The 21,678-nt window shown below is 45.2% G+C and overlaps 1 protein-coding gene across 4 annotated transcripts in view; it reads left to right on the top strand.

Annotated features, from left to right (window-relative positions):
- Lmbr1 (limb development membrane protein 1) overlaps window positions 1-21,678 on the top strand; it is a 133,723-nt gene that overhangs the window by 60,203 nt on the left and 51,842 nt on the right. For all 4 annotated transcript variants that reach the window (XM_059257787.1, XM_059257786.1, XM_059257784.1 and 1 more), the window contains exons 6-8: window positions 6,814-6,940; window positions 7,561-7,629; window positions 8,377-8,441. In XM_059257787.1, the coding sequence (XP_059113770.1) occupies window positions 6,814-6,940; window positions 7,561-7,629; window positions 8,377-8,441 (261 nt within the window). The remainder of the gene's footprint in view (window positions 1-6,813; window positions 6,941-7,560; window positions 7,630-8,376; window positions 8,442-21,678) is intronic.

Here is a 21,678-nt window from a genome sequence, read left to right as displayed (position 1 = left end):
GATGGGGACATACTGGCTTGGGCTTTCATATTGTTTGTGTTTTTGTGATGTGACCTGGGTCTGTGGACTTCTTTCATTGGTTGTATGTCTGAAGTGAGATTCCAGACTGGTGTAGAAGTCCTAGGTAGGGTTACTATTGCTATGATGACTGCCCAACTGGAGCTAGGGTTGGAAGTATGGGGAGAGCACAGGTAGGGTAGGGTTTAGAAGAATATACTAGGCTGGTTTGTGAACAGTACATTTGGAGCTTGACCTTGGAGTGTGGAGATTGGGCAGGCATGTGGTGTTTGAGAGAAAACCAGTAGGCAAGGCCACATGTCTGGATCTAGGCCCAAGAATGTAGAGAGTGAAGGCAGGCTTGGTTCATCAGGAACTCACCAGGGAAAGCCAGCATGGGAGATGGGTGACTAGAACTAGGCCTGGGAATTTGGGGATCCCAATCATTTTTCTATGTGAAATTTATAACTGAAGAATTATTAGCATAGGAATAGAAGAAAAGGGCCTTTCCAAGTAACCAATAAAGTGTCTTGATGTGATGTAGTATAGTGAGATGCATCTCATACATTTGAATTTATTGAACTTTTGTAATTCAGTACTTCTATTTACATGTTTACTTCTTAGTTACCTTTTAAGTATTAATTCTTTGAGAATTTCACTGAACACATTCTGATAATATTTACTCCATTCCTCTACCTAACTCCTCTGAAATCTACCCCTACCTCCCCCACTCTCCTGACTTTGTGTCCTTTTTTTCTTTTAATATCCCACAGGTGGATCTCCTTCCTATATATTCCTGGGCATGGGGGCATCTACTAGAGCATGGTTAACCCACCAGGAGCCATACCCTTAAAGAAAACTGACTCTTCCTCACTCAGAAGTCATCAGTTGTCAGTTAGCCCTTCAGCTAGGGGTGGGGGCTTGTGAACCTTTCTTCCCTTTATGCTGAAATGTTGACTTGCTTGATCTTGTGCAGGAAACCTGAGCTACTGTGAGTTCTTGAAGTGCAGTGGTTCTGTCATGTCCAGAAGACACTGTTTCACTCAGGTCTTCTACCACCTCTGGCTCTTATAATCTGCCTCCTCTTCTGTGATGGTCCTTGAGCCTTGTGGTCAAGGGGAGGACAGTGTTACAAATGTCCTATTTGTGGCTGAGTACTCTCCAGATACTAATTTTCTTTACTTTGACCAGTCATGAGTTTCTGTGTTAACTACTGTCCACTGCACAAAGAAACATCTGATGAGGTCTGAGTACTGCACTAATCTGTGAGTATAGAGCTATGAATTTAGACAGCAATTTGATACTTTGTCCACTTATCAAAATAATATGATAGATTCGCTTCTGGGGCCTGTGAGCTCCCCAACCATGGATTGTTGGTAATATCTGAAGTATTAGACATGTGTTTCCTCCTATGGAGGGGGATTTAAATCCAATCAGTAAACTGTTGGTTACCCCCATAACTTTCATGCCATTGTTTTACTAATGGGCATGTCTTGCCATGCTAATCTTTACTATACACAGGGTAACAACAAGGTAAGACTGTTGTTGACTTTTGCCTCCTAGCAGCCGTCATAGCAGCTTCTAAGACTATGAAAGCTAGCCAGCTGGGAGAAAGCCCTAGTTAGTACCAACTTGATTTCTCCATCATGTAACCAGTGTGTGTGGTGCTTTCAGTAATGGGGCTTATCAAGTTTTGGGGGATAACCAAGAGCAATGACAATAACCTATATTGTTTTGGAGGTCTCCAGGATCTCTGACCAACAACTAGAAGGGAGATATCCCACACCTGGTACTGGAGTTTCTGTTTGGCTGCCTATAGCTTCTGGGAAGAGTACAACCCCTTGTGTTGGATAACTCCAATTAAACTCAGAAATATATATGAAGCTTATAAAATGGTAGGTTTCCATATTGCCTTTTAACATGCTTAATTATCCCTCCCTCACCCCATTCTCTGCCATACACTTTGTCTTAGTTAGGTTTCTATTGCTGTGAAGAGGCACATGACCATGCAACTCTTAGAAAGGAAACACTTAATTGAGGTGACGCTTACAGTTCAGAGGTTCAGTCCATTATCATCATGCCATGATGTCGTCATGTCATCAGAAGACAACAGGAAGTGGACTGTGACACTGAGTGAAGCTTAAGCAAAAGAGATCTCAAAGCCCACCTCCATAGTAATACACTTCCTCCAACAAGGCCACACCTACTCCAACAAAGCCACACCTCCCAATAGTGCCACTCCCTTTGGGGGGGCACAGTTTCTTTCAAACCACCACATCCTTCTATCCTTTACCTTACTTCAACCTTTTTCCTCATCATTTTTCTTTCCCCCTCATATCACATATGTTCTACAATCTCCACTCCTTTAAGAACTTTCTTTCCACTCCCACCAATAGTCCCTTTCTAGATTCCTGGATTCTACATGTACTCCAGATTAAATACAAAATTTAATGATTCTAAACCTAAGATCTACGTAGGAGAGAGAGCATGTGATATTTGTCTTTCTGGATCTGAGTTTTTTCATTCAGTATGTTTTCTGGCTCCATCCATTTACCTGAAATTTTCATAATTACATTTTTCTTTGTAGCCAAATAAAATCCCATTGTATATAGGTACCACATATATAGGACTGTATGGTATATCTGTTTCCAGCTTTTTTAGGAACTTCCACACTGACTTCCATAGTGGCTGTACCAATTTGCGCTCACAAGAACAGTGCTTGAGGATTCCCTGTTCCAGCATTTTTTGACTTTCATTTTCTTTCTTGCTTTTTTTTTTTTTGAGACAGGGTTTCTCTGTGTAACAGCCTTAGCTGTCCTGGAACTCACTTTGTAGACCAGGCTGGCCTCAAACAGAGATCCACCTGCCTCTGCCTCCCAAGTACTAGGATTAAAGGCATGCGCCTGCCAGGTTAGATTTCCATTTTCTTTTCTTTTTTTTTTTTTTTTTTTGGTTTTTCAAGACAGGGTTTCTCTGTGTAGTTTTGATGCCTGTCCTGGAACTCACTCTGTAGACCAGGCTGGTCTGAAACTAACAGAGATCCGCCTGGCTCTGCCTCCTGAGTGCTGGGATTAAAGGCATACACCACCACTGCCTGGCTGACTTTCATTTTCTTGATCTTAGCCATTCTGACTGGGATAAAATCTCAAAGTAGTTTTAATTTGCATTTCCTTAATGGGTAAGGATGGTGAATACTTTTAAAAATATTTTTTTTTTGTTTTGTTTTGTTTTGTTTTTTTCGAGACAGGGTTTCTCTGTGTAGCTTTGCGCCTTTCCTGGAACTCACTTGGTAGCCCAGGCTGGCCTCAAACTCACAGAGATCCACCTGGCTCTGCCTCCCGAGTGCTGGGATTAAAGGCGTGCGCCACCACCGCCCGGCTTAAAAATATTTCTTAGCTCCATGTTTTTCTTCTGAAACTCTCTGTTCAGTTTAATAGCACTCTTTTTAATTGAGTTGCTTGTTTTCTTGGTGCTTATGGTTTATTTATTTATTTATTTATTTATTTATCTATCTATCTATCTATCTATCTATCTATCTATCTATCTATCTATCTATTTATTTATTTTAGTTCCTATACATTCTAGGCAGCAGTCCTCTGTCAGATATATAGATGGCAAAGGGTTTTTCTTATTTTATAGGCTACCTCTTCAACTAATTCAGTTTCCTTTGCAGTACAGAAGCCTTTTAATTTCACTAAATCCCTTTGTTAATTGTTCTTACTTCTTGGGTGACTGGAGAGTACTATTTACAAAGTCCATATATGAACCTGTATCTTGATGTGTACTCCCTACTCTTATAGAAGCTTCAGATCTAACATTTGATCCATTGGGAGTTGATTTGTGTGCTGGATGAGAAAGAAGGATCTTGTTTCATTCTTTTTGTGTGTAGATAATAGTTTTCCCAACATCATTTGTAAAAGATGCAGTCTTTTCTTCACTGTTTATTTTTAGTATCTTTGTCAAAAATCAGGTGCCTGTAGGTACATGGACTTATATCAGGATTCTCAGTTCTATTTCATTGGTCTGTTTTTCTTCTTTTGTGGCAGTACTGTGCAGTTTTTACTATGGCGGCTCTGCAGTATGACTTGAGATTGGGGCTTACCACCAGCACTGCTTTTCTTGTTCAATATTGTGTTTGCGACCCAGGATATCTTGTGCTTCTGTATGAGTTTTAAGGTTGGTTTTTCAGTTTATGTGAAGAATTGCATTGGCCCAGTGCCACCTGTGTGATATGCCTCAGTGTCTGGACTCTTTAGGTTCTGTAACATTCTTGTGTTCTCAGGCCTGATGCTTCCTTGTGTGTCCCTGTAACTTAGACATTTTTTTTCCCTTGATGTATTTGTAGATCTGTAATAGAAAAGGTTTGCTCTTGGACATGTGTGGATTTTTTCTGATGGGTAGAGACATGGAAAGGGCAAGCGGAGGGGCCAATGTGATTTGTAGTCACATAGTATCCACAGAAGACTGGTGCCAAGGCTCAGGGTATGTATTTGGGGCTAGAGGAGTTGTAGGAAAGGTTGTGACACTGATATTCCGGGTGTTGACATAAACATCAAAGTATATAATAATCTTTAGGATGAGCAGGCAAAGCTAACCCATCAGTGGGGAATATTTAAGTCAGTCTAGTGGAAGTCAAGGTCAAGGGCATCACATAGTACTGATACAGGGTTACCATATGATACACTGGGTCTCCTCAGAGTCTAGGTAAGAATGGCATCCTGGAATGATTGGAAGGGACAGGGAATGGAGGTGATCTGTTAGGATTCGAGACATTTGTTTATAAGGTTCTTCATATTTTATTTTTGAAATAAAGTTAGCATGGAATGTCTGTTTATTTGGAAGTTTAAAAATACTCACCTTGGCTCAGTGGTGAGTGATTGCCCAGTATGTGTGAGGCCTTGAGTTGAGCATGAGGCCCTCAGTTCAACCTTTTAGTTGAACTGTAATAAGTAAATAATTAAAAATTAAAAACAACTTTATTTCTTTTTTATGGAAAAAATTACACAGTATATTTTGATGTTTCCCCCTTCCACCAGTTCCTTCCAGATCCTTTCCACCTCCCTACCTACCCAACTTTATGTTTGTTCTCTCTGTATTTGAAACAAAACAAAAAATGAACAACAACAAAAATCCCACAAGAAACAAAAAACAAAAAAACCAAGAAACAAAAACTCCCCACAAAAACACAAAAATGAAAATCAAAACAAAAAAGCAAAAGGTAAATAAGACAAAAAATGCCCAAACAAAGCGAAATGAAAGTAAAAGTCCATAAAAATGCTATTGATTCTCTTTTGTGTTAGGCAGCTACTCCTGAGCATGGAGCCTTCCCTGAAGTGTGGTTGATAATTCCTTTGAGACTTCATTGGAGAAAACTGATTTCCCTTTGCCAGAGGGTATCAATTGCAGATAGTTTCTTGGTTATGGGTGGGGCCAAAGTTAAAATCAGTTTTCTTGATACATAATCCTACTTTGTAACCCAGGCTGGTCTTGAACTTACCATGTATCCCAGACTGGCCTTGCAGTATGTTTTTAGGGAATCTGAACCCTCTTGTTTCAGGCTTCTGAGTACTAGGATAGCAGACTTGGGCAGACTTGTCCTTTGATTTCTCCTTTCTTGAAATAGCTGCTTCTCACTAGAGCTATAAGGTATGATGAGCCTGATTACTTTTGGTTCGGTGGCCTTCCTTGCTGTACACACTTTAGGTGAGTTGACACATTTGAGCAAGTATTTACAGCCTGCACAGGACCATGACACTGTTGAAGGATAGGTAGGAAAAAGCCACTTTACCCCTGATATCAACACATTGGGCTGGGGCATTTCTTCTCTGTGTCCTTTGTTCAGGACTGTGGAGATGTGATGTCTGTTCTTTGTTCCTGTTCCTGTAGTTCCAGTATTAACAAAGACCAGCCAAATTGAGATGTGTCTGAGTCTTTATAACTTACATCTTCAAACCATTTTCAGTATGAAATGGAGGAATTCGAGATTATTGAGAAAACAGGTACACTTACAAGTTTGTTGTTAGAAGTTAGAGACATAAAACAGGGATGTAAATCTTTGAACTTACTTACAGTAACAATCATTTGGTGACTTTCGGAGTAAGAAAATTTCAACTTATGTTTGTCTAGCAGTTTCCAAGTTGACAAGTCTGGTCTTTCAGTCTGACTTTTTGAGGTCAGAATCTGTTTGTCTTACTTTAAAAATGTGCATGATGATTCCTTATTATAATCAAGCTTCATAAACTAGTATATCTCCCATTGGATATGAAAAATGAATGGAATATAGTTGGTGGACTGCTACTATCTGTGGAGTTTTTGGCATTGCTGTCCAGCAAGCAGTTCTCCAGCTGGTCGCTAGAGGACGCCAGAGGCTGCAAGGTGCTGCTGGAGCCCTTCCTGATCTGCTGGGGATGTTGGTGTCCTAGCCTGGCGTCTCCAGTGTGTCAAAGTCTGGCATTTCTTGATTAGAACCACACATGGAAATCCACAAATGTCCTTTCTGCTGGGAAGTGCTAGGAAAGTAATAGTTAAACGTACTTCTACAAAATGCTGGTATGATTGATTTTTTTTTTTTTGGTGCTTTATTCTAAGTTTATTATTTTTAAAATATAATTTTTAAAAGTCACTCTAAATATAAACCTTAAACACTTAGTGCTTTCTAATAAATATAGATTTGTATGAAAAACATAATATAAATGTATTAAATATAAATATACATTTCTTTCCCTCTCAAAGGATGGTTTTATGCTTTCAAATAGAAGTCTAGTTGTTCATGAGGTGATATAAAGTATTGAAATGCTGTTGCTTTTGTGTTTTCAGGGAATCCGAGCCCGAGTTTTGGAAACTCTGGTCATGCTGCTGCTTCTTGCATTGCTGATTCTTGGGATGGTGTGGGTGGCTTCTGCCCTGATTGACAGTGATGCTGCCAGCATGGAGTCTTTATATGGTACCTGATTACTATTTTAGCTAGTTCCTATGATGGACGTCTGAGTTTTGGATACAATTATATAGGATTTAAAAACTTTTAAATAAATAATTCTTTGTGTGGTTAACTGTTAATTTACAGAATTTAGATGTCTTTAGAGGTATTTAAGCAAAGCAGTGAATATTCATTGTTTTAGAAGACTAAGCAGTTTTCCATATATTTTTGGTGTCTGCTTTTAAAATTCCATGGAGTGTTTTCTCCCTTTGAAACAGATTTTTTTCAAAGGAGTTCTGTCTGTCTGTCTGTCTCTTTCTCTCTTTCTTTTCAAGACAGAGTTTCCCTGTGTAGCCCTGGTTGTCCTGAAATTCACTCTGTAGATCAGGCTGGCCTTGAACTCACAGAGATCCACTTGCCTCTGCCTCCTGAGTGCTGGAATTAAAGGTGTGTGTCACCACCACGGGCTCAAAAGGATTATTTCTTATTCTCTTACTTTAGGCCTTTTTATTCTTAATTTAGAAATTAGATGGTTTATACACTCAGATAGGCAGTTAAAATGTTTATCACATATTACTATTTATTAAGATATAGATTGTTTTAATTGGCACACTTTCACTTATTAAAATGCATCGATATTTTCACAGATCTCTGGGAGTTCTACTTGCCCTATTTATATTCCTGCATTTCACTGATGGGATGCTTGCTACTTCTCTGTAAGTACTCTTCACTGGGATGCCGGCAGGAAAGTGAAATTGTCTTGTACCCTGGAAAATTGTGGCTCTTTTCCTGACGAGATTCCTTAACAATGGACACTGTTTTTTTGAGTTGTCCCAAACTTTTTTTTTTATTATTCCAGATAAATTTTAATAAGCAGAACCTTGAAATAAATGGGTGATTTTATTCACTAAGGAAAGCCTTTTCCACTGTGTTGGACACATGCACACATGTATGCAGGCAGGCATGCATCACAGCACTAACATGTACCCCATGTGCATACTCTTTGCATACACTTCTAGCCCAAGTATAACACTGGAGTTACTTTAAATTGAAAGAGTAAAATTCTATCTGATGACCCTATAGTCTTTATTTCAAAATTTGTTTGGTTTTACTGAAGACGTACTCTATCTCAGGGGTAGTATAAGTAGTCAAACATAATTCAAAGGACTTGTGACTGTAGTTGTCACTCTTAGGTACTCTTTTCTGGCTCTCAGTTCTAGCAGGTGAAATGTGTGTTTTTCCTGGGTCTATTTAATTTTTTTTTAAGCAAAAGTGTTGATCCTTTATAATCTTGACTACATTTCATGTGATATGCATGGCCTATTCACAGTGCCCTAGTTCTTCATTGGTGGAGTCGAAGGCCTTCTGACAAAATACTTGGTGAAACTAGGTTGGAGATGATATACCTAAAATTCTCTTTAGCCTGATTTCCTGTTTTCTCACTAGTGATTTCATTTCTGCAGTGTGCACCCCAGTTGGCCTTTCCCGTATGTTCACAGTGATGGGTCAGTTACTAGTGAAGCCAGCAGTAAGTATTTTATTTTATTTGGGTTTGCTAAATACTTGTGTTTATATGTTTGATTATGTAAGAAAGATTTAAAAAATTAAGGACAATTTTTTTAGGTTTATCATTCATGTTTTTAATTTTTTAAATAACTTTTTGAATCTTTGGACACAAAAATCTGTTTTTGCTTTTCAAAATACTAACTATATGCATTTAAATAAAAGTTTGTATAGAAAATTTCAAGGCAAACTTTGCAGGTGTCTGTAAGTATTTTTTGTGTTCATTACCCTGAATCCAACAGTAATTTTATCTGTTTCAAAATTGATCACACAGCTGCCCATGGTGTTAATGTCCCTGATTCTAGGATATGAAAGGCTTGGGGATTGTGAGCTCAAGACTAATTGGGCCAAGAGTGAGAGCTGTCTACAGATAAAACAAATAAATCAACCAAAGCCCTCAAACGAACACAAAACAGAAACAAAAAGAAAATTCACTGTATCCATGATTTGATTTGTAAACCAGTTTCTGAAAATATGCACATTGTATCTTGAATTTTACTTTTACTTTTACTCTTAGAAATGTTACATATTTATTTTAAAATGAGTTTTTGTGGGTAGCAATCTAATGATTTGTTGCTAGTTTTCTGATCTTTGAACTATTTTTACAGACAATAACTTCTTAGCTAGTCCTAGAAAAATCTGTCATTTAAGCTCCTTCCCTGGATCCTCATTGTCTGCAAACTTAAGTCTCAGATATCTACACATTTAGGGTTTTCCCAGCATCCTGTGTTGCACCCCCTCTTCTGCTCCTCCACAGACTCTCATAGCAGTTTGAAGCTGCCTTGCTGAGGTCCACAGGGCTCTGTGCTGTTGGTTCCAGGCTTGCTCTGTCTCTGCACTGCTGCTCACCTGCCACAGCCCCCAGCAGTCTCCTGGAGAGAAGTTTAGACATCACTGTGGTCACTGTTGTACCACCTTCTCCACATTTACTGGTGTCTGTGGCTTGTATCTAACCAGGAATATCTGCTGAGCCATTTTTGGCCATGGGTCTATCCTCCCCTTGTGGTATTTCATTAAGGAAACACACTGAGGCAATATTATGGTAGATGATCGTTCAGTAAACTCTTATTTGATTTTGAAAGTCACATTCTCTCGTTCATTTAGTTTCTTCTACTTTTCTGGTTTTTTTTTTTTTCTACTTTCTGTAGACGTGTTCAATTCCCACTCTTGGTCTAAAGTTTTGTTACTATTTTACCCTGTGCTTGGACCTTCTCTGTCATTTGAACCTTATCTACAGATGGTAATGAGAAGACAAGGAAGCCAGTGATAGTCTGCTAAGCACTGTTGACTAATGCAGAGCTGCCAGCTCCACCTCCTTGTTTATAAACTCAAAGTACTTCTGTGTCACCTCTCCCTGTGTCACAGCCTTAGTTGTTTTTATTTTGTTCCTTGTTCCTAATATCCAGTGGCCATGCTAGTTACTGTACCATGCTGGTGCTAAGTCCTGTATGTGACACAGTTTGATGTCATCTTGATGACAGGCCATAACTTGGGTGTTGGTGGTCTCATTTTGTAGGTAAATTGGTTTCAGTCCAGGGAGACTGTTGTTTTTAATGCAGCGGTGCTGTGTTATTCATTAAGCAGCTCTGTTACCGTGCAAGAAAGGCCACGAGGCACGACAAAATCCACTATCAGAGCTTTATTAGAAGAGAGCATGACCAGGCCTGTGGAAGACATGTGCAGAGAGAGAAGGCGGAGAGGAGGAGGAGAAGAAGGGGGGGAGGGGTCTGTGTCCCGCTTCTTATGGATTCCCCTGCACATGCCCATATGGTCTTACAGAGCTATACCAAGCATGCACAGATTGTATGATCATGCTGTGTGCAAATTACGTGATCACGAAGTGCATGGATTACATAGGGCGTAAGACCCCTTTCTTGGCTACTGAACTGCGCATGTGTGGTCATGTAAATAGAGGAGTGGCCAGGAATCCCAACATTCCAGACTTTTTGCTTATTATAAAAAAGGCAGGTGAACAGGAAGAGGGGTGCTGTGTCTCCCAAAACTGCTTCCAGCTGACTTGGTGGGTGTCAGTTAACTCTTGGGGGGCGGTAGGGAAGGAGTCTTCTGAGGTAGCCAGGTGCCCTGGGATGGTGGGCTGTTGTCTGTTGCCTTCGAGCTGTGCATCATCCCTCTTGGCCTGGAACTCTGGCCGCCTGTGTCTCAGAGGGTGCTGGTGATACAGAGAAAAGCTTAGAAAAAAAGAATTATTATTATTATTTTTATTTTTTCTTTGGGGGGGGGTCCCAGGGTGAGGGAGGAGGTCTCGGGACCAGGAAAGTTTGGGTTGTGCTTCTCTGAAGGAGAGCCAATCTGTCCAGATGGATTCAAGCTGGTTCTGGAGCTTAGAAAAAATTTTAAACTTTTTTTTTTTTGTTTTTTGTTTTTTTTGTTTTTCGAGACAGAGTTTCTCTGTGTAGCTTTGTGCCTTTCCTGGAACTCGCTTTGTAGACCAGGCTGGCCTCGAACTCACAGAGATCTGCCTGCCTCTGCCTCCCGAGTGCTGGGATTAAAGGTATGCGCCACTACCACCCGGCAAAATTTTAAACATATTAAGAAGCAGCCATGGGAAATTTAAAATCTTGGGCTGGTGACCATGATATTGTAATGTTTTAGTACTCTACTGTATTCATGCTTTTAATTTTTACTTGGGATAAGCCTTATCTGACACAGATTTTAAGGCATCTGTTTCCTTTACTAGTTTAGCATCCAGGAGACACAGGAGATCAATTGCTGAGGGCTAACAGTAATATATTGTTATATTAAAGTCTGTTTTTTGCAGAGCCCACACCCTTTTGGGTCTGGGGGTGTAAATACCTTTGGACTGTTACTGTTTCTTACTGCCTGGGTATATACTTGATGGTCCTTGGACTCCAGCTCTATGGTGATCCTGTGACAATTAGCTGAGTAATTAGGAGAGGGAACCAGGAAGAGAATAGCTCGTGCAGTGAGACCTCATTCTTCTGGAGTTGGTAACAAGGCAGTGGATCCTGATGTCCTCTAGAACTTGAGAGAGAGCAGGGCCTTGTCTGTGTCACTGTGCATGAGGAAGAGAAGAGGCACTGCTGACCAGTCTGGAGGGAGCAAACGAAATGAAAGCTCCTACCTTAGCTGGAAAATCTCTTCCCATTAGGTACCCCTGAAAGTACAATTAAGTGGTAGGGTCTGGTGGGTAGGGCTTTCCTCCTACCCTGACAAGAGGGAAACAAGAAGGAGAGGTGGGACCCCAAAACTCCCTCAGGACTGAGTAAGTGGCTCGGTGTCCAACAGGAAGGAAATGGATCGCCCCATGCTGCATCCTGGGTTCCCTGCCAGCCCATGGCTAAGCCTAAGAGGTCTTCTGGAGGTCTTTGTTTGATGTCCCCATGCCACAAGGTGCATGAGGGCAGTCAGCTGACCAGTACCCCTCTTGGTGGCACTTTGGACAAGGCTTAATTGATGACCCAAGTGGGGCAGGGCACACATTAGCCCCTGTGGTCTTTTCTACCACACATTTAAAACAGGGACCTGGAAGCCTTTATGCAGCTGCTTGGATAGCTTGTGCTAGCATTTGGCAATTCTGTTCATGGGCTTTCTCATCTCTCCCATGGTACCTTAAATGCCACAGCTGAGACTTTTGCCTGTGGGTTCAGGGGGCCCTCTCTCCAGATGCTTAAGTTAGCCCTGATGTTGAGAAGCTCTGGGAGACATGAGACGGATTTTATTCTGTATCTTGAATTAAATTTTTTTCTTTTGATAGTTTGATGGTTTCAGGGCAGCCTTATGGAGGCCCTCCAGGAGGCAGGTTGTAAACTGATCTCTGGCTAGAGAGCCTTCTGAATTATTATAATGCTAATGTGGGTCCTGATCGTAAACTCATTTGCATGCATCTTAGCCTGCTTCCATACCTCTCTGTGCTACTCAGGGCAGCTTGAGAATGGGTGACAGTAAGAGTGGAGGTGGGAGCCAGAGTTGGGCAGGAATGGGCCTCCTGATACTGGAGAACAGAGAGGAGGTCAGATAGGCAGAGGTTCTTTGGAGTCAGAGATTCCTCAGGTTCAGGAATGCAAGTGGGCAGGAGGGAAAGACTCAGAAAGGGAGGGCTCAGAGCTTAGGTAAAAGTGTGGGGATAAGGTAACTCTTTTCATTTGCCCGTTCACTGACAGAAGTTAGATAATTCCTGAGAAATATCGGAGTCCAAGGAACCATTACGAGGCCATAATTATTGGTATCTAGGGATATTTAAGGCATTTCTCAGAGGAGGAGTGGGACTAAGAGGAGGAAGCCTTTATTTCCCATGACTGCAGCTGAGAGAAAAAAATTAAAATAACAAACGGGATCCAAGACTCCCCCATCTCAGGTGACCCCAAGAGTAGGGAAAGATCTGTAGACTGGCACATGTTACTGGCACAAGTTACCCCACCCTTCATCAAGAGAGGGGCAAGGGCTAGGGGGGCGTACATACCTGGAGGACTCCGCAGGGGTCTGACAGCATTCAGTGCTTCATCAAGAGTGAATGAGTCGTGGTGTACATGGTCTGAGAACCCCCCTGGGGGTCCGACAGAGAGAAATATATTTCAGGCTACAGTTGTGGGAAGTGGCGAGGAATTGGAAAGGGAAAATTCACCAGTGTTGTGCTGAGCAGTCCCAGCAGCTGGGCAAATGAAAAAAGAGGGCAGTTGTAGATAGAGCAAAATCCTCTGCACAGGGTCCTGGACACAGAGTGCCGAGAGAGCCTGCTTCGCCATGGCATCAATGTTGGTTTTAATGCAGTGATGCTGTGGCGCAATGTTATTCATTAAGTGGCACTGTTACTGTGCAAGAAAAGCCACGAGGCTCAACAAAACTCACTATCAGAGTCTTATTAGGAGGAGAGAGGGGAGAGGACAGAATGTGGTCAGGTCTGTTGAAAAGACACGTGAGAAGGAGGGAGAGATGGGGGAGGAGGAGAGAGCAGAAGAGAGGGACCAAAGAGAGTGTGATCAGGCCTGTGGAAGACACGTGCAGAAAGAAAAGGTGGGGAAGAGAAGGAAAGGAGTAGAGGGGGGAGGAGTCTGTGTCCAGCTTCTTATGGATTCCCCTGCACATGCGCATATGGGCTTACGGAGCTACGCCACCACTCATGCGCAGATTGTGTGATCATGTTGCATGCAAATTATGTGATCAAGCAGCACATGGATTACGTAGGATGTGAGGCTCCTTGCTTGGCTACTGAACTGTGCATGTGCAGTCATGTAAATGGAGGAGTAGCCAGGAATCCCAACAGGCTGAGTAGTTGTTAGTCACAGTGAAAGACCCCCTGAAGGCAGTCTTCCCTCAGGAGAGACCCTCGCCCAAGGAACACACCGAAACCACGAATCAGATGCAAACAGCAAGAGGCTTTATTCCGGAACACGGGTACCCGGGGCGACACAGTCTCTCAAGAAGCTCAAGGGACTGGCGCGCCCACGGGCTGGAGCAGAGGGTTTTTATAGGGTCGGGCACGGGTACAGAAGCAAGAAGCCTGGTTACAGGGTTTTGATTGGATGATGCAAATGAGGCCAGTTCTGATTGGATGATGCAAATGAGGCCAGGTTCAAACCCAGGTCAGCTCGTGGTTTCTCCCCGAGCTCGCCCACGCCTAGCTTCTGTCTAGGGTACAGGGTGTTTTCCTGACCTTTTTCTGACCTTTTAGTTCCTCGCTCTGGGGCCAGGTGGCTAACTGAGCTCCTCAGTACCTCTCAGGCTTTATTCAAAAGCAGCTGAGCTAAGCTATGTTAGGCGGGGAGGCTGGGGGTCTTTCATTCCCCCATTTTCTTATCTCGGGAATGGAATCCTCCATTCATGGGGAAGATTGGTGACGTGACTCGAGTTCCATCTGGTTGAGCCTTTGGCATTGCTGGGTTAATACCAAAGTCTGAACAATAGAGACGCGTTCCCTGATAAATTGGACAAGTCTACTTAGGATACAGGGCCCAAACGTCAGGAGGAGTAATAGAATCAGAAGGGGTCCCAGAAGGGTGGAAATGAGGGTGGTGAGCCAGGGGGACCTTCTCAAACCATCCCTGTTGCTCTTCAAAGAATTTTTGTCGTTTTCTCAATTTAGCCATGCTATCTCTTACCATCCCAGTATGATCTGCATAGAAGCAACATTCCTCTTTAAGGGCGGCACACAACCCTCCCTCCTGTAAGAATAGGATGTCAAGTCCCCTTCTGTTCTGGAGCACTACTTCAGAGAGGGAGGTCAGGGATTTTTCTAAGGCGCTTACTGATTCCTCTAGGTCCCGAATGTCCTGATTCATGACCGCAGGGGGTGAGCCCAGTATTACATGCCCAATAGGTACCATTAGGGCCGGTGACATAACCAGAGACAGCGCTTATGGATCGGGTGCGGTTACACAGGTGTTGGTGGGTGCGGGGGACGCTCCCTAGACATAGTCCTTGTCCTGACACCTCTGAGATTGTGAGCTTATGTTGGGCTGTCCCTAGACATTGGCTCGGAGGGGGACTGTGAGTGTTAGCATAATTACTCTGGGTTGCTATCCCCTCGTAGTAGGGAGGTTGGGAGCCAACATTCTTGCGTTCTATTTGGGCAGGTCACATTTAAGGCCTGGCAAGCCCCCGCTAGCAGACCCAAGAGCCGGCCTCCGGCTCCCGGCCGGGGCGGCCTGGCAGTGGCCGGAGTTATACCTGGGCTGGCAATCGAACCGGGTCAAGGGGCAATCTTCGGGGGTGCTGGAACAGGTAAGGAGGGGCGCTTCTGGTCAGAGAGAACCTGATTGGGGCCTATATGGGCGGAGGCCTCCTCAATCTCAAGCTCAACAGTGAATCCTACGCCCCGATCATATCCGGCCTCATACAACCTGAGCCCCCAAGTGCGCCCCCGCTGCCAGCTTCTATCAGCCTTCCCCGGGCCAGTGAAAGTTATATTTAGGGGGAGTCAGAGCCCGGGCTCGAATCGGCTGACCTCGGTGGACCCAGCTGAGCAAGACCCCCCCCCCCCCCCCGCCTGTAGCCTTCCTGAAACCTCTATTGGTCTGGATCAGGTCCCAGCTGGAGCTAGGACTCCAATATGCTGCGCCAGTGGTCTCGCAGCCCCATTGGGCGCAGAAGAATTCTCCTCCCCCCCCCCCCCCCCCCCCCGCATTTCTTGGCGAGGGCCCAGCCCCTCCCATCCCCCCGGACAGACATAAAAGTCCGACTGGGCGAATCTACATCTTGCTTGAGGGTGACGGCATCCCGGATCCGGCCAATGCACCCCCCCGGGTGGGTGGAGGAGTTTAAGGCATCTGCCAGACCGTTTCCCCAGTTTGTGAGATGACCTTATTTTCCTGCTGGGTCGGTCTCCCCGGCAGCCTTCATATGAGAGGCATGGATCCATGCCGCAATCCCGTCGACCTTGAGTGCAGTGGGGGTGGTCAGCAAAACTGTGTAGGGCCCCTTCCACCGTGATTCTAGATTCTTAGTCTGGTGGCGCCGGACCCAAACGGAGTCCCCAATCTGGAAAGGGTGGGGGACCACCGGCTTGTCCAGCTGCTCTCGGTAGGCTTTAGCCAAGGGTCTCCAGATCTCCTTCTGCACCAGCTGGAGGGCCTGTAGATGTGCCTCTAAAGTGGGGCTGGTGGCAAAAGATGAGATATCAGAATGAAGAAATTTCACGACTGGAGGTGGGGCCCCATATAGAATTTCAAAAGGGGTTAGGCCGTGCGGCCCAGGAGTATTCCGGGCTCGGTAGAGAGCCAAGGGAAGTAGGAGCACCCAATCTCTAGTGCCAGTTGCAAGCGTTAATTTGGTTAAAGTCTCCTTAATTGTCCTATTAGCTCGCTCTACCTGTCCTGAACTCTGGGGGCGGTTTCCAATTAACCCCCAATAATTTGGCCACTTTCTGACTTACCAGAGAGACGAAGGCAGGCCCGTTGTCCGACCCCAATATATGAGGCATCCCATACCTGGGGAAGATCTCTTCCAACAGTTTCTTTGTTACCACATTAGCCGCCTCATTCTTGGTTGGAAACGCCCCAATCCATCCTGAAAAGGTGTCCACGAAGACCAGGAGGTACCGGTACCCATAGAGTCCGGGTTTAATTTTTGTGAAGTCTATTTCCCAATGTACACCTGGGCGATGCCCTCGTTGACGAGCCCCTTTGTTTAAATGAGTCTTTCCTGCATTGACCTGAGCACAGGCTGGGCAGGCGGAAGATACCTGCTGAAGCACCCGGTCCTGGTTTAATAGCACAGTCCCAGTATTTTCATTGTCCAGTAGGGTCTTCATTTTATTCTTGCTCAAATGGGTCAGCGCATGAAGGAACCTCAGCATATATTGGGTATGGGAGGTTGGCATGACCACCCGATCCCCTAATATATAGGCTTGCCTCTGTGGGTCCCAGTCCGCCCCCATTTTCTTTGCTAGCTCATGGTCTTCGGGGCTGTATGGCATGGGCTCTCTCCCGGGCGGAGGAGGCTCCGGAGTGTCCTGTATAGCCATTAACTGGCTGCTCCCTGTTGGCGGGGATGCCATTGTCCGGGCGGTCAAATCCGCCAGCCGGTTCTGATTCAAACAAGCGGTACTCTTCCTCTAAATTGAAGGCCAGGATTTGCAGAGGGCCCCCTCTGGGGCCCGTGACCCTCGGTCCCTTCTCATCAAAATAGATTTGCGCTTTTAATTTGGTTAGTAGATCCCGTCCTAACAGCAGATGGGGCATTCAGGTATGTGCAGAAAGGAGTGAGCTACTTGCCCTGAAGCCAGTTGAACTTTTCTCTCGATAGTCCAATAATATCTCTTGTTTCCAGTTGCCCCCTGCACCAGTGCAGAGTGCCGGCTAAGAGGCACTCCGGCATGAGTTAGGACTGAATGTTCGGCACCAGTATCAACCAGAAAGGTCACGGGCTGCCCCCCAATCTTGAGGGTTATCCTAGGCTCGGGGGGGGGGCTCCTGGCCTCGACCCCCCTAGTCCTTCAGACTAAGGAGGTCCACGGTCTTGGGCTTGGGCCGGCGGGGTCCTTGTGGCTTCTTGGGGCATTCTCGGGCCCAGTGTCCCTTCTCCTTGCAGTAAGCACATTGATCTTTGTCTAGGGGTGGCCTCCTTCGTTCTCCCGACCTGTCTCCCTCTCTCCGCTGTCCCTGAGATACAACGGCGGCCAGAACTTTCTTTATCTCCCTATGCTGTTTCCTATCCCTTTCCTCTTGTTTCTGCCATCTCTTTTCCTCACGCTCTTCAGGAGTTTCTCTCTTATTGAATACTTTCTCTGCTTCCTTCATTAGGTCTGGCAACCCTAACGCCTGTAAACCCTCCAACCGCTGCAATTGGGCTCTGATGTCTGAACTAGACTAATAGATAAATGATAGGATAATACCTGGAGCCTGACCTGGATCTTCCGGATCATACGGAGTATACATCCTATAAGCTTCCTTCAATCTTTCTAGAAATGCAGCGGGTGTCTCTTCCTTTCCCTGTATCACATTCCCTTCCTTTCCCTGTATCACATTCCCTTCCTTTCCCTGTATCATATTCCCTTCCTTTCTCTGTATCACATTCCTTACCTGAGCCAAATTGGTAGGCCTTCTAGCGGCCGCTCGGAGACCCGCTAAGAGCAACTGGCAATAGAGACATAGATGCTCCCTACCTTCAGGCGTATTGAAATCCCAGTTAGGGCGAGTCAAGGGAGAAGCCGCATCGATGATATTCGGGAGTTGGGATGGCCTCCCGTCATCGCCCGGAACCTGCTTCCGGGCCTCCAGGAAAACTCTCTGCTTTTCCTCTACTGTTAAGAGGGTCTGCAGGAGCTGCTCCAATCGTCCCAAGTCAGCCTCATCTTCCTTGTCTTCATCTGAGGTCCTGTTGGTTGAGGAAACCTTAGCATCTGCCAACGGCCGGATCGCGGCCGCTAATGTGGCCGCCGCCGCTGCCGCCGCCTCCGCGGCGGCAGAAGCCGCCCCCACTCCGCCGGGTCGCCGAGCGGGTCCAGCCTGGTAGGGAGGGGGCTCCTCTACCAGGAGATCTATGAGAGGGGAGTTGGGGTCCGGGTTGAGGGGTGCAGAGGGCCCAGAGACTGGAGGGGGCTGTGGAAGGAAAGGCTTGACCCATGGAAATGGGTTTTCGACCAGAGATCTCCAGATGGCGATGTATGGGACCTGGTCGGGGTGTCCATAAGGATTAGGGGCAAATACCTTGCCCTCCACCTGTAAAATAAGAGAGAGGTTAAAGGATCCCTCTCGCGGCCAGCCAACATTCATCATGACCCATTCGGCCTCGCAGAGGGTGATCCATTTTTTCTTTTTAACAATGACACCTTCATTGTTTCCTCGGGCCTTAACATCGGACCAGTGGTCCGTGGTTAGGCTCAGTGGGGTGGTGACGGTCTGCCCCATGGTGGTCTCTAGATAAAGAAGTGTTAGACAAGTAACGATAAACAAAAAGACAAGACAGACGACAGAAATTTGCGCTGCGCGGCTTCGGCGTAAAACCGAAAGCAGAAATACGGGGAAGCGGAGGAACCTCCGTCCCCTACCCGAAATACGGGGAAGCGGAGGAACCTCTGTCCCCTACCCGAAATACGGGGAAGCAGAGGAACCTCCGTCCCCTACCCGAAATACGGGGAAGCGGAGGAACCTCCGTCCCCTACCCGAAATGACCCGTGGAACGTCTTCCAGGGTTTCGGTGGGCGAAGTCCGAGCTCGTCAGCTCCTTCAGCCCCCACCACCGACTCAGACCTGACCTGAATCAGACCTGACCTGAATTAGGGCGCCTGACGAAAACAGAAGACGAATAGACAGACTGAGACAAGACAGACAGTGGCCGGCCAACTTACCTCCTGACAGTGGGTCGGTGGTCCCGAGGCAGGGGGTCTCACTTCCCGGCCAATGCACCAAATGAAAGACCCCCTGAAGGCAGTCTTCCCTCAGGAGAGACCCTCGCCCAAGGAACACACCGAAACCACGAATCAGATGCAAACAGCAAGAGGCTTTATTCCGGAACACGGGTACCCGGGGCGACACAGTCTCTCAAGAAGCTCAAGGGACTGGCGCGCCCACGGGCTGGAGCAGAGGGTTTTTATAGGGTCGGCACGGGTCCAGAAGCAAGAAGCCTGGTTACAGGGTTTTGATTGGATGATGCAAATGAGGCCAGTTCTGATTGGATGATGCAAATGAGGCCAGGTTCAAACCCAGGTCAGCTCGTGGTTTCTCTCCGAGCTCGCCCATGCCTAGCTTCTGTCTAGGGTACAGGGTGTTTTCCTGACCTTTTCCTGACCTTTTAGTTCCTCGCTCTGGGGCCAGGTGGCTAACTGAGCTCCTCAGTACCTCTCAGGCTTTATTCAAAAGCAGCTGAGCTAAGCTATGTTAGGCGGGGAGGCTGGGGGTCTTTCAACAGAGCTGTGTAAGGGCAAGTTTGAACCCAGAGCCCAGGGTCCTCTAAGAGCTCAAGAGTAGGGATTTCCTCCTCATGAACTTGCCTCCTCTACCTCTGTGTTTACACATGGCTTTCTCTACCTGAACGTGCCGGTTCACGTCTTGGAGTTTAGGCTGTCAGTCAGGTCAGGTGTTCTAGCCATCAGAAACACTGGCTGAGTGCTCTTTCTCTTCAACTGCAAGTACTTTTTCCCTGTGACCTTTGCTAACATTTTATTTAAGCCTTAGTTTTGATGTTTGTTTTAATCTCAAAGTTACTGTTTGAAATTTTTATCTTGGTTGCTGTCTCCATGCGGGTGCTCATGTCTGAGTTCCATTTAGTTCACAGTAGTGATGAGCCAAGGCCCTGAAGACACTTGGAGTTTCCCTGTAAAGCCTTTGCTTCTTAGAGTATGAAGCAGTGAAGATTCTGGGACGCTCAGAGGCATGCACATGATGTACATTTCAGCTTCTTCTGCTGCCATTCTCCTGTGTTCTGAATTACCAATAGTTTATACTGTTGTAAACCCTCAAAGTATTAGGACTTAGGACAGGTCAACATGATCAATTTAAATTCAGACAGCTGAAAGTGATGGGAAACAATGATTGAGAACAGAGTTCTTCTCTCTGCCCACAGTCTTGGGTTACTCTCCCATTAATTATCTAGTTGACCTCATCCATAGAACACTCCTGCTTAGGACCCCATGCGTTTTAGCATGTGTGCTTCTTAGCCTTGGTAAGGTCTATGGAGAGGTTTCCTTCTGCTTCCTCCTCTCATGTGATGGTTATTCTTTGTCATTATCTATTATCTACTTTTTCTTTCTTTTTTTTAGACTTTCTTTTTATTTATTCTTTATGTCTTTCATACCATGCATCTCAGTCCCATTCATTTCCTGTCCCTGTGTATCTGACTTTGCAGCATCCCTACCCCAGTATCCACCCCAAATGTGGTCTGCTGGAGCACGTGAAAGCACTAGTCCTGCAGACCCAAATCTACTTTTTCTTACTTATTTTGTTTTTATTGTTTTATTGCTCCCGTGGTGGATCTGGTGGTACATCTGTTCAACGATAGCTTAGTCCCAGGCTGAAGGGGACCGTAGATACTTGTGAAAGGACTGTTAAGCAGTGAGTTGCTTTATGAATGTTTTTGGATGGGGACCACATGATTTTAGAGCAACTTCCAGGTTGGCAGGTGCACAGAAAGAGTTATCCCTCTCCTTACTTTACTGCAGCGACTCTTCCCTTTTTATTGCTTTGCTGGAATCAGGAGCTTGGGCTTGAGTGACAGAATGAAGTGCCACCAGCTCTGCTGCTTTCACACTTCCTCCCGAGCCAGGAAGACAGAACCTTCTCATAGGACAGCCATGTTAACAAAGCAAATTGAAGTTTTAGGTTTTCCTAGTTTTGAAGACAGTAAAGACACTATCCCATATAGTTGGTGATTGTTGAGTGCCCCCCCCCCCAATGTTGTATGGCATGCTGTTGAGTGTGTATATGTAAACAGTACTTCTCTAAGGCTTTGTACTCAGGGAAGTACTATATCAAGTTAAAAAATGGGATGTCCTATGTGTCTCCGATAAAGTTTAAAGGGTTTTTCTTTTGTTTTATTTTTATTTTATTTTATTTTTTTTTAATATTGAGACAGTGTCTCATTGTGTAATTCTGGCTAGCCTAGAACTTGCTATGTAGACGAAGCTAGTCTATATATGGTTGTGAGCTGGCTTGTGGCTGGTGGGAATCCAACTCAGGCCCTCTGGAAGAGCAGTCAGTGCTCATAACCACTGAGCCATCTCTCCAGCCCCCAGCTTATAGATTTTTAATTTAGAGAGTAGGTAAAAAACACATGGGAGACAAATACTG

This window comes from Peromyscus eremicus, chromosome 3, assembly GCF_949786415.1.
Source record: "Peromyscus eremicus chromosome 3, PerEre_H2_v1, whole genome shotgun sequence".
Taxonomy (NCBI): Eukaryota; Metazoa; Chordata; class Mammalia; order Rodentia; family Cricetidae; genus Peromyscus; species Peromyscus eremicus.
The sequence above is the reverse complement of the archived record's forward strand: the minus strand, read 5'-3'. Positions and strand labels throughout refer to the sequence as shown.